Here is a 15,333-nt window from a genome sequence, read left to right as displayed (position 1 = left end):
CCAGTTATGGCAGCACTACTTGTTAAATATGCTTTCGTTTATTTTGATATTTTTTGCTTCCTTGTCAAAGAACAGGTGTTCGAAAATGTGTGGATTGATATCCAGGTCTTCTATTCGGTTCCATGTTTTTGATTCTTTTTTTTAAACGTTTTTTTAAACACATTGCGCTGCATATTTTTTGGTAAAGAGCCATTAATCAAAATCAGAGGTGCAGACTGGAGTTTACTGGGCTATAGGTTTATCTGTACCTTTACTTTCTTTCTTATGTTTACTTTAGGACAGGCAGAACAGTCTTGTCAGTGGGTAAGCTAGGTATCAACTAGTTTGAACAGTTCCTGGTGTGCTAGAATATTGTGATTGCTGTGCACCTTAAGACTGGGTTCCTGGGTTCACAGAGTCACTGCAATTCTTTATTCTGCTCCTTCTGGGTGGGAGAAGAAAGCCCGGTTTGGGCTTCTTGGTTGCCAAAAACGCAGTAAGAGTTCAAAAGCCATCCAGTCATTCATTGGACAGTACTGTTTAAATGATGTTTATACGGTCACGTGTCTTGGTTTGTCAGATTATTTTTATGTTAAATTTAACACAGAATGTATAGGTCATAACTCATCTTGCTCTAATATATAAGAGATGGTTTTTCCGCCACAGTTTTGAACTTTCTGTTATTAGAGTCCTAAGTTGTGGGGATGGGTGAAAGGCTTCTATAATAACCTTGTGATGTTTTATCTGTATAGCAATTCAGAAATTTCTTATTGTTGATATCCTTCAGTTTTTTTTCTTGCCTTTGGTCTGTTGTCAAATGACTTTTAGAATGTCTTCATTCCATTATACCTAAGTTATGAAAATGATGAATTTAAATTATATTTTCTAAACTTAATTTGTTTTTTTTTTGTTGTTGTTTTTTGTTTTGTTTTTTGTGGTTTTTTTTTTTTTTTGCTTTTTTGCTTTTTCGAGACAGGGTTTCTCTGTGGCTTTGGAGCCTGTAGCTCTTGTAGACCAGGCTGGTCTCGAACTCACAGAGATCCGCCTGCCTCTGCCTCCCAAGTGCTGGGATTAAAGGCGTGCACCACTCTAAACTTAATTTAAATAACAGCTATGAAGGATGAATGCAAAGGAGTTTGAATTAGCTTTTAGGTATTTTTAAAAGGTGTGTACACTTGTGTCAGTCAGTGTGCTGCTTAGTTCACGTCCACTTCACACAAACATGAGTCACCTGGGAAGAGGGGCCCTCAACTGAGAAATTGCGTCCATCAGATTACCCTGTAGGCAACTCCATAGATCATTTTCTTAATGATGAGGTGGACAGGACAGCCCTACTGGGCAGTGCCACTTCTGGACATGTAGTGCTGGGTCACGTAAGGCAGCAAGCTGATTAAATCATGAGAGCAAGTCAGTAAGCCATGTCCTCCATGGTCCCAGCTGCGGTTCCTGCTTGCAGTTCCTGCCCTGACTTCGCCGTATGATGGACTGACTGTAACTTATAGGGAAATAAACCCATTGCTCTCCTGGTTTTGGTGAAGTGTTTCAGCACACCAACAAAACCCCAAGCATAGCAGTTACTTTGTGTTTCTGTGACAACATGTCTGTCAGAGACAGTCTAAGGGAGGGAGGGCTCATTTTAGCTCGAGTTTCAGTGAGTTAGTCATGTACTCGGACAGACATCCTGGTGTGGGAGCATGCGGAGAGGCGAGGATGCAAGCTCACCTTGTTCTTTCTTCATCTGCGGCAGGGCTCCCAACCCTTGGGATGGTGTGATCCTCTTTCTAGGTGTGTCTCACTTCCTTAATTCTTTCTGGAAAAAAACCTTCACAGGCATACTCAGCAATCTATAAATCCTAAAGCCAAGTTCTAAATATTGCCAAGTTGATGATGAAGACTGCCACAGTGGCCAATATCCAGATTTTCTAAAGCACAAACCACAGCTGTTTTTCTGCATCAGTTTTTCACTGTTTTCTTTTGCTCTTAATACAAAATGCAAAATACTTAGACTGACCCCCAAGCACCTCCAACGTTGGCCCTTCCTGTGCCTGCATTCACTCTGTGCTGCCTACCTTTCCACAGCTGCTGAGTCTCCTTGAGCTTCTTGTGCATTTTTTTTCAAGCCTGCTCTATATATTCTGTTCTCTTTTCCCTCTCTGTATCTTCTCTCCGTTTTTCCGAGACTGCCCTTTCTTCCTTGAGTCACAGCACTCCTGATTGTTGTTCCCCGCGACTCCGTGTTGATGCGTGTGTGCTTATTTGTCTGCTCTCATTTCTTGTTGAGATCATCCTTTATTTGAGCCAGTGACAGACCCCAGAGATGATACTCAGTTGTACTCTGCATGTTAGGCAAAGCTGTTGTTAAAGAGAATACACTTACTGTTTCCCTTTTATCCTAGGAGTGGGCAAATGCCAATGTCAGCGTCCAGATTGAGAACACTGTTCTGTATGGCTACTATAGTAAGTATCGTTGCGTTTCATTTTCTCTTCCACCTGCCAATCAAATTTAGAGCGAGACTACATGAAGAATCTTAATTTTGATATTAGTTGCAAGATTATAGTTTTGAACACAAGGAATAAATAATATGCATTTGTTCTTAATATTCTGAGACATTTTAAACCTTCTCTGTGTTCATTAATTTTACTTGTAACACTTGTTGAGCTATGAAAGGAGACAGAGACAGAGACCCACATTGGAGCACAGGACTGAATTCTCAAGGTCCAAATCAGGAGCAGAAGGAGAGAGAGCACGAGCAAGGAACTCAGGACCGTGAGGGGTGCACCCACACACTGAGACAATGGGGATGTTCTACTGGGAACTCACCAAGACCAGCTGGCCTGGGTCTGAAAAAGCATGGGATAAATCCGGACTAGCTGAACATAGCAGACAATGAGGAATACTGAGAATTCAAGAACAATTGCAGTGGGTTTTTGACCCTACTGCACGTACTGGCTTTGTGGGAGCCTAGGCAGTTTGGATGCTCAACTTACTAGACCTGGATGGAGGTGGGGGGTTCCTTGGACTTCCCACAGGACAGGGAACCCTGATTGCTTTTCGGGCTCTGGGGGGGGGACTTAATTAGGGGAGGGGGAGGGAAATGGGAGGCGGTGGCTGGGAAGAGACAGAAATCTTTAATAAATAAATAAATTAAAAAAAAAGAAAAAAATTTAATCAAGTTATTTGAAATCTCCTCCATTGTGTTAAATGAGCCATTTCCTCCACTTGTACTCTGTATTTGATACTTGTGTTTTCTAGCGTTCCTTCACAGACTTGAGGGTAGTAGAGTGCACTCTGGGGAGCTTCTTCTACTATGCCAGCTTTAATCCAGGGGCCATGATCGCTTGGCCTCTTTTCCTTTCTCCTCTCATCTGGTATTAGACTGGAGAAGGTGTAAAGAGCCACCTAAGTGCTTCCTGTTTGTGGATAGTCCCAGATTCAGGATTTCCTAAAATAAGGTTTAAATGTATATTCCGGAAACGGATGCCATTTTTAAATCAGTAAGTCAATGTTAGTAAGATTTTACTAGGTTATTGTATTGGAAACTGAAAAATACACAGACATTTCAAATGCAGGAATAGTTAAGAAAATCTGTGTGTGTGTGTGTGTGTGTGTGTGTGTGTGTGTGTGTGTGCGGGCGCGCGTGCGCATATGTCAGATCTGAGCTCAGTTCACTCCTCCCGTCATAGGAATCCTGGGTGTTGAATTTGGGTCAGCAGAGTTGGGGTCACACCCCTTACTCACTGAATTATTTTGCTGGTCCTAAGTGAATGATTCTTTTTCCAAGAGGCTTACTTGTTGAAATACGGAGCCGCGGGCTGTGTCCCGCCACCCGGCTAGCTTTACCCGAAATAATTACATGGAAACTGTATTCTTTTAAACACTGCCTGACCCATTAGTTTTAGTTTCTTATTGGCTAGCTTTTACATATTGATCTAACCCATTTCTATTAATCTGTGTAGCCCACGAGCTGGCTTACCAGGAATGATCTTAACCTGCGTCTGTCTGGAGTGGGAGAATCATGGCGACTCCCTGACTCAGCTTCTTTCTCCCAGCATTCCGTTCTGTTTACTCCGCCTACCTAAGGGTTGGCCTATCAAATGGGTCTAGGCAGTTTCTTTATTAATAAGAAATCACTCCCACATCATTTCCCCTTTTTCTGTTTAAACAAAAAAGGCTTTAACTTTAACATAGTAAAATTACATATAGCAAAACAGTTATCAAGCAAGAATTACAGTTACAATATTTATATCTATTTTATCTTTTATCATAACTAAGGAAAACTATAACTATCTATTTATTCTTCAACTCCATCAAAGACTCCAGAAGGATATAATACTACCTAAGTAAACAAGAAATAAGAAAACTCTAGAAATGACAGAGACATCTTGCTGCCTGGACAGTCACCCAAAGTTCTTTTGTATGGTTGGGGCATCCATCTTCAGCCTTCAGACCCATAGTATCCAGCAGACATTTCCATGAAGCAGGAAATTTCAAAGACAGTTCAGTCACTATCTGCTGTGTCCTGCAGAATGTCTCGCAGACTCTTTCATGAGTCATGAACCCCAAAAGACCGTATCACCTTTAGGCAAGTTCAGCAGTCCTCTCTCTGCGGGTTCTCTGTGTCCATTTTATGCAACAGTCCAGGCAAGAGCAGTTTCTTGCCCAAATGGCTATCCAACTCCATAAGGATCCTCTTCGATGCCCATCTTCCTCTCGAAGTAGATTGGTGCCGCCAGGAGCAGATATGTCTGATTGTCATGAAAAGTCCTAAGTTATTAAAATATTTTAAATGCCATATTCTGCAGCCTTTGAGAGATATGAAGAATGCCTATCTGAAATATATCTCTATATATCTAGAAAATCTAAGTGACATGACTACAAGCTTGACTATTATTGATGATTAACCATTAACCTATATTTCTTAATTATACATTACATTTTTAAATGAACTACACAATCACAATACCTTAATCAAGATCAGAAATACATATACATATAACAAAATTGACTGTAAAATCCACACCAATGCAAATTACTCATACCTATATCATTTCCCCCTTTAAATGTAAAAGAACATTTACAAACAATATTTTGGGAACATGGGCGCAGTTTTTTCTCTCCAAACTGCTTCCTGCTGAATGGGGGCGCTGTTAATCAGATCATTTAGGGTGTAACCTGTGTGCCAGGTTTATCTCAGTTGGCAGTTGAGTGAAGTAATTTTTTGAGGGTGTTCACAGGAACTTTTCGGGAGGTCGTGGTCTATCATACCATATCGGGATAGATGCAATCCACAGGGTCTGGTCCTCTGTGAAAACAAAAGAAGACCCTTTCCAAAGCATCATATCCTTAGAACCAAATTCTGAAGTCATACCCTCATGATATCCGTTTTGGTTCCACTTGGCAGCCCATAGAATGAAATGTCTCTCTGTACTTAGCTCCTTCACAGTCAAAAATTTTAAAGAAAACACAATGTACATAATCCAGACTCTCTGTGAATTTTCCATTTTTACGTGGCTTATTTTTCTTTATTTCTTTTAATCTCTTAACTATGTATACTCTGTCTCTTTAAAGACTTTACCTTTTTTTTTAACCATTAACTTTATTCTCTATATTCTTTTTTTTTTCTCTCTCAAGCCTATGTACATTCATCCAACAGTGTGGTCTTTTATGTTTGAATCTGTTTTATTGTGAATCTGTAACATTTTTTTACTATCCAGGAGCATTTCTTAAAATGTTAAGCAGTTCTTAAAAACTTAAGTTACGCCATGTACAGGTAATACGGTACCGCCTGTGTCCTGCCCAGTTGAAACCTTAAATGCGCTGGTTTTATGGTAATTACGGTAGTTCCTGCCTGAGACCAGCACAGTTCAGCATGGCAGAACTGAGCCAAGCAGCTCCTGCCTCAGAGCCATTTGGTGCCCCTGAGCCACACACAGTTCCAGGCACACAGCAGTCCACATTGCCATCAAGCAAGCCGTAGAGCTTTACTCCAAATGCTCCATTCAAAAGCTCTGTCTCCCACAGGAGCCAGACAGAGATCGCAATGGCGGCACAGCCCAGAAAGCCGACATTTTAAAACAGCCAGTTTTTTCCTGCTGCTGAGTCAGGACAATTTCTTTGCGGCACGCAACCCACAAACAGCAAAAAGCTGTCTTAAATTCTCTCTCTCTCCTTTTTAAGCCCTCTCAGGTTTTATGTGGAGTTCATTAGCATGTTGGGCGCCACTCTGTTGAAATATGGAGCGGCGGGCTGTGTCCCGCCACCCGGCTAGCTTTACCCGAAATAATTACATGGAAACTGTATTCTTTTAAACACTGCCTGACCCATTAGTTTTAGTTTCTTATTGGCTAGCTTTTACATATTGATCTAACCCATTTCTATTAATCTGTGTAGCCCACGAGCTGGCTTACCAGGAATGATCTTAACCTGCGTCTGTCTGGAGTGGGAGAATCATGGTGACTCCCTGACTCAGCTTCTTTCTCCCAGCATTCCGTTCTGTTTACTCCGCCTACCTAAGGGTTGGCCTATCAAATGGGTCTAGGCAGTTTCTTTATTAATAAGAAATCACTCCCACATCACTTACTGGATTGTAATTCAGTAGTTTTGGTTCTGTTCTGTGTCTTTCCTCCTGCTCCATAAGAACCATGAAATTCCTTTAGTTTAGGTTTTAGAAGATTTTTATAGTATTTATATAGAATGCATTTTTATTTACTTGTTTATTTTTATTTTTAGAGCTTGAAGAACATTTTACTAGTGTTTAAGAGGAAAACATAGTGCAAGTTGTGGAAAAGCTTAGCTGCTGCCAGGAGAGAGAAAAAAATAGTAATGCCCTTTAAGAAATGATGAGCCCTCCCATGTACAGAAGTCTGCTAGTCAGCTGAGAGAGGAGCCTCACGTCCCCAATATGTGGCTCAATACTTCTGGTTAATATAGTAACCACAGACGATAAGATATAAACAGTTCTGTTTTAAGTTTTCTCTCCAAATCCTCTGAAATGATAGAAACGACCTCTTTAAACATTCCTTTCTGGGGACTGTGTCTGCCCTCTGCCACAGTACAGTCACCACCCTGTAGGCCTTGTGACAGATAACCAAACTTGCTAGTGAACTCTGAGTCTGGGGGAACCACATCTTATCATTGAACTTGGCTGTCACAGCAATGACCTTTTGTTACCAAGGTCACAAGACACTTGTAAATAAAGTTATTGCTTTAGGCAGACTTTTAAATTTGATTCTGTCAGCCTATAGAGAAGGATTTTAGTATTTTCTGAATCTTCCAAGGATAGTCTTTGTCTCCTCAAAGATAAAGTGTCCTGGTCTCATTTTAAATGCAAAGGAAATAATCTAATCATTATTAATAGTGGGGTGCCTTGGGGGTAGAGGGCTGAATTCTCTGCAGAAGATTAAGGTGTGCTGAAAAATCATCTGTTGGCATCTCGATTTTAGTTTTTCCTCTGGTGGCCAGGAATAATTTGCATTGTTTTCTTGCTTTTGGACTGTTTGTTGTGTGTCTGGCACTCGGGACTGACATTATGGGACAGAAGCCAACTACTCCCACTCCCTTGACTTGACCATTTTCAGGAGTTCTGGTGGTTGTCCTTAGAGCAACGGTCTGTCCATGTCTGTCAATTTGTCTGTAGTTTTGTTTAGTTGTTAATTGTTGCTCTGTGTTTTATTTATTTATTTTTAAAGTAGCTCTTTTACCAAAACTGACAAGCTGCCTCTGCTATGGGCAAGCTGCACCCGCAACTCCTTTAAGCCAAGTATCACTGCTGCCCAGAGCTGCAACTTGAAATAATTCAATGACGTTGTGTAGTTACAGAATGCAGTGTCTGGGCTTGCGGGGCAGCTTTCTCCAGTGCCCATGAAAATTGGAGCCAATAGGTAACAAGGCTCTTCTCCTTAAACGTATAGCTTAAAAAACTGAAAACAAATTGTCTGTTTTAGTGTTGGAATGCATGAATGTTGCCACTACATGCTTATGTCTGAGTGGTCTTGAATGTATGAGTTTACTGTGTTCTGTATGTCTTGGTTACAGCTCAGCTGTTACTATTGCAGCCAGCCACCCAAGCTCAAAATTTATCTCTGAGCATTCTGGCCATTAAAACTAATAGAATAGGGATCTAAATGTCAATTGGATGTAGATCATATTAAACTTGGTTTGTGCTGTTCTGTTTTATTAAGAAGCTGGCTCTGAAATCAGATTATGGCCTACCCTTTCTCAGACTCCCACTTGCTTTTAAAGTCTCTCTCTCTGGAATAAAAAACTGGCAGACAAGAAAAACAAAAACAGAACAACCAAAAATTATTGGTTTATAAATTTATTGGAATGAAATGAAAATGAAATTTATGCTTTGGCAATGCTGAAGCATGCATGGGCAGTCTATACATGGTGGCTCTGTTGAACTTCTCCGTATTAGGTTTCATGGTCTAAGTTGATGAGGACCACTGACCTGGTCTCTTCCTCAAGAGGGCACCAGATCTCAGTACAGGTGGTTGTGAACCACCAGTGTGGTTGTTGGGACTTGAGCTCAGGACATATTTAAAAATCTTTAATATTTGGTTTTTTTTTTTTTTTTTTTTTGGCTCCTTGTCCGGGAATCGAATCCCGGTCTCCCTCGTGACAGGCGGGGATACTCACCACTATACAAACAAGGAAAAATCTTTAATATTTGTAACAAAAAGTTAACTGAAAACTTTAACACAGGGTTAATAATCAAAAGGCTACATAGGTAACCTTAAAACAGAAATCTAATCTATCCATGTCTATAGTTCTGGGCAAATACTCAAATGTGCAAACTTTGCTTTTTAGCTTCTTTAGTTCCATTTCTGACTGTTTTTGTCGACTAAACTATGTCAACCTCAAAACATGGTTTTTTAAAAAGTTTAAAGGTTTACCTTAAAGAAGGCTCATGATGCAGGCATAACATTAACCTTGCTATGCACTGTGGACCTCACACTTCTCAGTGAATTTTCCTGACCCATTACTTTTACACTGTGTTACAGATGGAGAAATTGGTGTTAGTGATCATCCTGTTAGTGAGTGACAATGCCCAAAGTGGATGTTACAACCTTAGCTGGGGCTATTTGCTGTTAAGGGAGCTAGCTGCTTTCTAGTCAGTGGCTCTGGGAGTGTGACCTGTGGGAATAATTAGTAGTATTAAAACCCCAGCGCAATTTCATGATCATCTGGGATCTTTAAATAATTCAGAATTGTTCCAGAGAGATTCTAATTTAGTGTGTATGTCTTAGTTAGAGTTTCTATTGCTATGAAGAGACACCATGACCATGGCAACTCTTTAAACATTTAATTGAGCTTGGTTCACAGTTCAGAGGTTTGGTCTATTATGGTCATGGTGGGAAGTGTGGCAGCCTATAGGTAGATGTGGTGCTGGAGAAGAAGCTGAGAGTTCTACACCTGGAATCACTGGCAGCAGAAGATGGCTTGACCATCTGAGAACTCAGAGATCACTCCCAGTGACTCACTTCCTCCAACAGTGCCACACCTACTCCAATCAGGCCATACTTCCTAATAGTGCCACTCCTGGTGAGCAAGCATTTAAGCACGTGAGTCTCTGGGAGCCATAGACCACCAGAGGGTGTGATAGACAGCTTGGAAATCTACTAGTAAAAAGTAATCATTCTGATTTAGCACTCAGGTTGAGAAACCGTGGTGTGAGTGGCTCTTCATATGACATCTCGTGCGCATGTGTGGAGAGAGTTGGAGGCTGCAGACAATAATACTGAATCACTGAGATCTACTGCAGACAATAATACTGAATCACTGACATCTATTTTGACTGTTCTTAAAGTGTATGTTTTTAACAACAAAAAAATCTACTTGCAAATTATTTGACAGCCATTTTTTCATAGACTAGTGAAATTAATATATCTTCTCTAAGCCGAACCCAGCTTTTAGGTTCCTTAGACTGTGGAAGAACTGGAAGTACAGCTGCACCCCCATTGTGCCCAATATCCCATGCCCTGGTTTGATAATCTGCCTGATCCACTCTGTTGGCGGGGGTGGGGGTGGGGGGTGGTTCTCTCCTGCCTGGTTTCTGTCCTCCCACCAGGTCCCACAGACGTTTAACCCCAAAGAAATCACACGAAGGTCTATATTAATGATAAACTGATTGGCCCATTAGCTCAGGCTTCGTAATTGCTCTTATAATATATATTAGCCCATTATTCTAGTATATGCTGGTCACATGGTCAAATAATTTTCTGAACCTTTTTCAGCGGGGCAGGTCACATCTTCCTTCTTCTTTGTCTGGACAGGACTGAAGAAGAAAGGTCTTCCTCCTTCCCAGAATTCTCCTGCTCTCATTGACCCGCCTCTACTTCCTGTCTGGTTGTCCGGCTTATACTCCCTGCCTGGCTACTGGCCAATCAATGTTTATTTAAAACATAATTGACAGAATATAGACAATTCTCCCGGACACCACTCAAACCTGGATAACCATTGTTTATCTCTCATCTGGTTTCTCACATTTAAAAGGGGAGGGTGGGACTAAAATTTTGGACAGTGAGGCTCACAGTTGCAGTCACATACATCCTGCCACGCTGTTGTGAGTGCTTTAGTGTGCTCTTCCACGGAGCCATGAAAGCTCCCTCCTCAGTGGTGGGTATTTAAGAGTCAGTTTGCTGCTTCCAGGGGGCACTGAATGCAGTCTCCAGCCTTCTCTCCCTCTGAAGAACACAGCGAGTACAAGTATAGTTTGGACCCGCTGTTGTTCCTTCTAAAGCCAGGTTTATCCACTGTTGTTCTGGCATGATGCCTAAGTTCCAGTGTTAGTGCAGCAGAAGGGCGGATACCATCCCAGTGCCAGGATAACCAGTGCCTGTGCTGCAGGTGAAACAGTCCCCGTGGGGACATCTGCAAACCTTCGAATCTAGAAACCATATTCTTACTGATCTGTTAAATTCATGGAATTTTGTTTTGTTTGTTCATAGAAAGTTTCCACAAGTAAGGCCTAGCGCTGCTGGGTAGTCAGTGTTCGGGTAGTTCCCATCTAGTGGGGGTTACTGCTGCTCACTTCTTCTTCCTGGAACTCAGTGGAGGCTGAAAAGGGCACCCTGCTGGTCCTGCCTCTTTGCTCTCTGGTCACAGGGTCTTTAATCCCGAAGCTCCACCTGGGGCATCCTCTTACCCAAGACCCTTTAAGGGTTCATTTTACCCTTCTTGTTGTTTCTGTATCTTTCTTCGTTGTTCTCATACTTGTGTGCAGTGTGACAGACTGCTGTTATGTGGCACTTTCGTTTTCAGCTCCTCTTGACTTTTCTGTTTAGGTCTGGTACAGCGTTCTCCTTGTTCCTGTCTTAGTCGCTGTTCTACTGCTGTCAAGAGACACTGTGACCAAGGCAACCCTTAAAAAAGGAAAGCACTTACCTGGGGACTTGCTTGCAGTTTCAGGGGGTTAATCCGTGATCATCATGGTGGGTAGCGTGGCTGCACACAGGCAGGTGCCAGAGCAGTAGCTGAAGACTTGATGTCCTTATTCACAGGCAAAGAGAGAGAGACAGACAGACAGACAGACAGAACAACCCTGGGGTCTGGCACCCTAGTGACACATCTCATCCAGCAAGTCCATACATCCTAATCTTTTTCCGTTAACCAGGAACCAAATGTTCAGATGTAGGAGTCTATGTGGTCCATTCTTACTCAGACTACCGCAGTCCCTCTGGTCTCTTTCTCTAACTAAATGGTTTCAGGTTGACTGTTGTCTTTAGCTTTCTACCGTTTCTTCATTGTAATTTTTTGTGCTGTTGCCTTTGTTCTGGTGGTTGCTTTAACTGTACTTGAAAGTGTAGTATGGCAAAGCCAACCATTTTACCGCTTACCGCCTTACAGAATTTCATTTAAATGTATTATTCTGGCCTTCACCCCTCCCTTCACCAAGCTGCCTGGTTCAGGTTTTGGATGCCTATTGAGGTTGTAGAAATGAGGAGTGCCCAAATCCTGTGTGGGAATTCATAAGATGATATTTATTCTGTTCATCTGTGATTTTCCTTTTGGTGACCTCTAAATGCTTTCTCTTCCTTAGCACTGGTTAGTTCAAGTGATCGTGTTTTGTTGTTTCTTACTGTTAATATTAATTACATTAATATGCTATAGTTTACTAACATAGTGAGCACATGGTTGTTCTTAGTTTCAGCTAACTGAAACACGTCTTCCAACAAGATCTATGTATACATTAAATGATTTGGTCAAATTATGTTTTGCTCCTATAGTGTAAACAATTCCAGATTATTAAGCTCCTTTCTTTCTTTTTTTTTTCTTTCTCTCTTTTTTTGTTCTATGAAGAAATTCTGTAGTGAAACAGGAGTGTCAGAGAAGACACATATGTAGTAAGTTATGGACTAAGGGAAGATAAAGTAGACCTGACCGCTTTCAACTTCTGTTTCATTGTCAGAGTTTGACTACTTGAGAGAGCCTCTAGGAAGTTAGTCCTCATTTCCTGTTGGTTAATTGCTATTTGTATCTGCCATCCTTCCTGCGTATTTATTTTATTCGTGTGTTTACATGTATGCTTGTTTGTGTGTGCACCATGAGTGTGCAGGTATCTTCTAAGGCCAGAAGAAGGCAGGGATTCCCTAGAACTGGAATTACGTTTGATTACCCAGCGCAGGTGCTGTGAACCCTCTGCAGAGCAGCAAGTGTTCCCAGCTGCTTAGGCATCTTTCCATCCTTTTCCTGTGTATTTTGAACCTGAAATTAGTCTTGCTTGTCTTGTGTTACTTTAATAGAACAGTGAGACTGAGTGTATTGAACAGAAATATGTCGGGTTACAGTACTAGAGCCTGGGAAATACTGCGATAGAATTACTCGCACCTATAGGGCCTTCCTGTTGTATCATCCTGTGACAGAAGAGCAAAGAGCACAAGAGACCCATCCTTTTACAGTCTGCATAGTCCTAAGATAATGACAGCAATGTGTTCATGAGTGTATAATCTAGGCATCTTCCATCAAGTCCTGCCTTCTAGCACTGCTGTATTAGGGCTCGGGCTTCCAATACATGAGCTTATCAGGGCTTATAACTCCTAGAATCTTGTTTGAAAAAGCTCATCGGATTTATCAGAATTTTGTGACTTTTCTACCTGCAAATGCTGATCAAATAGTACCAGTTCCATACTATGAAGGTTGTAGACACATGGTTAGTAACATGTAAATAAGTATTAAGTAGATGTTCCTGCTGATGTCCATTCAAACCCTATCAGAGATTAGTGATGGGAAAAGTCGGTATTGAAAGCATTCATGTACAGTCTTCTTCATGTTCATCTGTATGGCAGTTTTTATTTTGGAAATGTCTGTAATGATGTATTTAAGTGCTTTCCAGACACGATAAAGGCTGAAGATTTGTTGTGACTCAGATCTGTAAAGTTCCTTTGGTAAGACAGAGTGTCTTGTCCCCTGTCCCCTCACCTTTTTAAAAGAAAGTGTTGTAAATCACCCAGGATATTCCGAAGTCATTTCCTCTTCATGTAAAAATTGTTTTCATTGTCTCCAAGTAGAAGCTAGGAAAACTGAAGCATCTTCATTTGTGTGATCTGCACATTCTGCATCTGAACAGACTGTCATTTGGTCCCCTGGAAGTCACAGACCTTGCCCACTTGTGATTTCAGAGACGCATGAACCTACGGGTTTTCTCCTTACATCCCTCTATTCCTTTGAGTGTTCCTGGTTGGTTCTTTGCTGTCTTCTCTGCTGCCTACCTCTTTAATGTGTCAGTGCCCCAGGGTTTAATATTCTGACTTGTTCTTTATCTCAATTAATCCCTGGCTTATTTTAAACTGTTTAATCTTCAGACCAGTTCTTTATCTCAGTATCTTACTTGTTTCATATTGTGGCTTGACTCAGTGACTTCCAGATTTAAATCTTGGTGCAGATATCTCTTGAACTTCATATTCCAGTTGTAACTATTGAAGAAATTTCTACTAAGAAATCAAAGATACTTCAAATATAGCACAGCTAAAGCAACTAACTTTCAGCTTGCTAGACCTCTTGATTTTCTTGTTTGCCGTGGACAGAAATTGGAGGGGTAGAGTTTCTTCAGATTAAAAGCCTTGGAGATATCACTACTTCCCCCCCCCCATTTTTGTATGTCAAATATGGCGATGTTTTCTTATGCTTGATCATCCCAATTAATTCAAAATCCAATTCCTGCTCATTACTTTCTTGCTACTCTGCTGCTTAAGGCACCATTGCCTCATCTTGGGTTATTGCAGCAGCTTTCTAATACATTGTTTCACTCTCCTTTGTCCCAGAGTATTCATGACATGGTTATCTTGGAGATTATTTAACAACATGTGATCCTGTCCTCATCTGCTCAGAGCCCTAAAATATTTTCTTTTTTTTTTTTTTTTGGTTTTTCGAGACAGGGTTTCTCTGTGGCTTTGGAGCCTGTCCTGGAACTAGCTCTGTGGACCAGGCTGGTCTCGAACTCCCAGAGATCTGCCTGCCTCTGCCTCCCGAGTGCTGGGATTAAAGGCGTGCGCCACCATCGCCCGGCAATACTTTATTTTTTTTTCAGTCACAGGAAGAGTAAGTTGTAACTGAAATCCACTGGGCCTTCTGGGATCTGGCATTTTTCATCTCCCAAACCTCTCTGGCCTTGTTTCATACAACTCTCTTCTGTATGTAAATGCCTAAGATTGTCCATGATGCTAATGCTCTCTGCCTCCTCAGATCTGTGCCCTTTGTTGCCCATTCCTCTTGTGTGCTGGACCCAATAATGTGCTTTTAACAAAGAAAATTAAGCAAAAATTGTGGTTTATCACTTCTGATGTGGGGCTTTAAGAGATGAAGTTTTGCCTTGCTTGTGCACCCTGGCTCTTTTCTCTCTTTTGCTTTGATTAAGCATGCTGCCTAGCAGTCTCCTGCCTTGTATAGAATGGCTCACATAGTAAGGGAATGAAGTAGCTTCCAGCCACAGCCAATGTGAAATAGAATAGACAACACAGTGTGCTCAGAGGCAGATCCACCCCTGGTTGACCCTTGCAGTAACTGCTTGTGGCCAGTTGTAGCCATGGGAGAAATTGTGAGCACTACCAGTGGGTTAAACTTTGCTTATATTCATGGCCCATAGAATCTTTGACAGTTCATGTTCTTTATAAATGTACTTTCTGTTCTTTTTGTTGTTGGTGGTAGTGCTGTTTTTGTCTGGATCACATTGTGTAGCCAGGCTTGCTTTAAAGTCAGAATCCTAAATGTTGGGATTACAGGTGTATACCATTGTGCTGGTTCTCCATGCCCCTTTCAGCCATGAAGTTTAGGCATGCCATCAATATCTATATTTTCATCAGTATCTATTGCTGTGATGAAACATTTATTTAAAAATAAATCAATCTTGCAGGACA

General features: G+C 41.3%; 1 protein-coding gene across 1 annotated transcript in view; it reads left to right on the top strand.

Annotated features, from left to right (window-relative positions):
- Lmbrd1 (LMBR1 domain containing 1) overlaps window positions 1-15,333 on the top strand; it is a 90,546-nt gene that overhangs the window by 13,219 nt on the left and 61,994 nt on the right. Inside the window, exon 3 of the mRNA XM_041656536.1 lies at window positions 2,376-2,436. Coding sequence (XP_041512470.1) covers window positions 2,376-2,436 — 61 coding nt within the window. The remainder of the gene's footprint in view (window positions 1-2,375; window positions 2,437-15,333) is intronic.

The sequence above is a fragment of the Microtus oregoni genome, unplaced genomic scaffold (genome assembly GCF_018167655.1).
Source record: "Microtus oregoni isolate MIOR12 unplaced genomic scaffold, Mior012 000007F_ref0000211, whole genome shotgun sequence".
Lineage (NCBI taxonomy): Eukaryota > Metazoa > Chordata > Mammalia > Rodentia > Cricetidae > Microtus > Microtus oregoni.
This window is presented reverse-complemented; position numbering and strand designations above follow the sequence as displayed.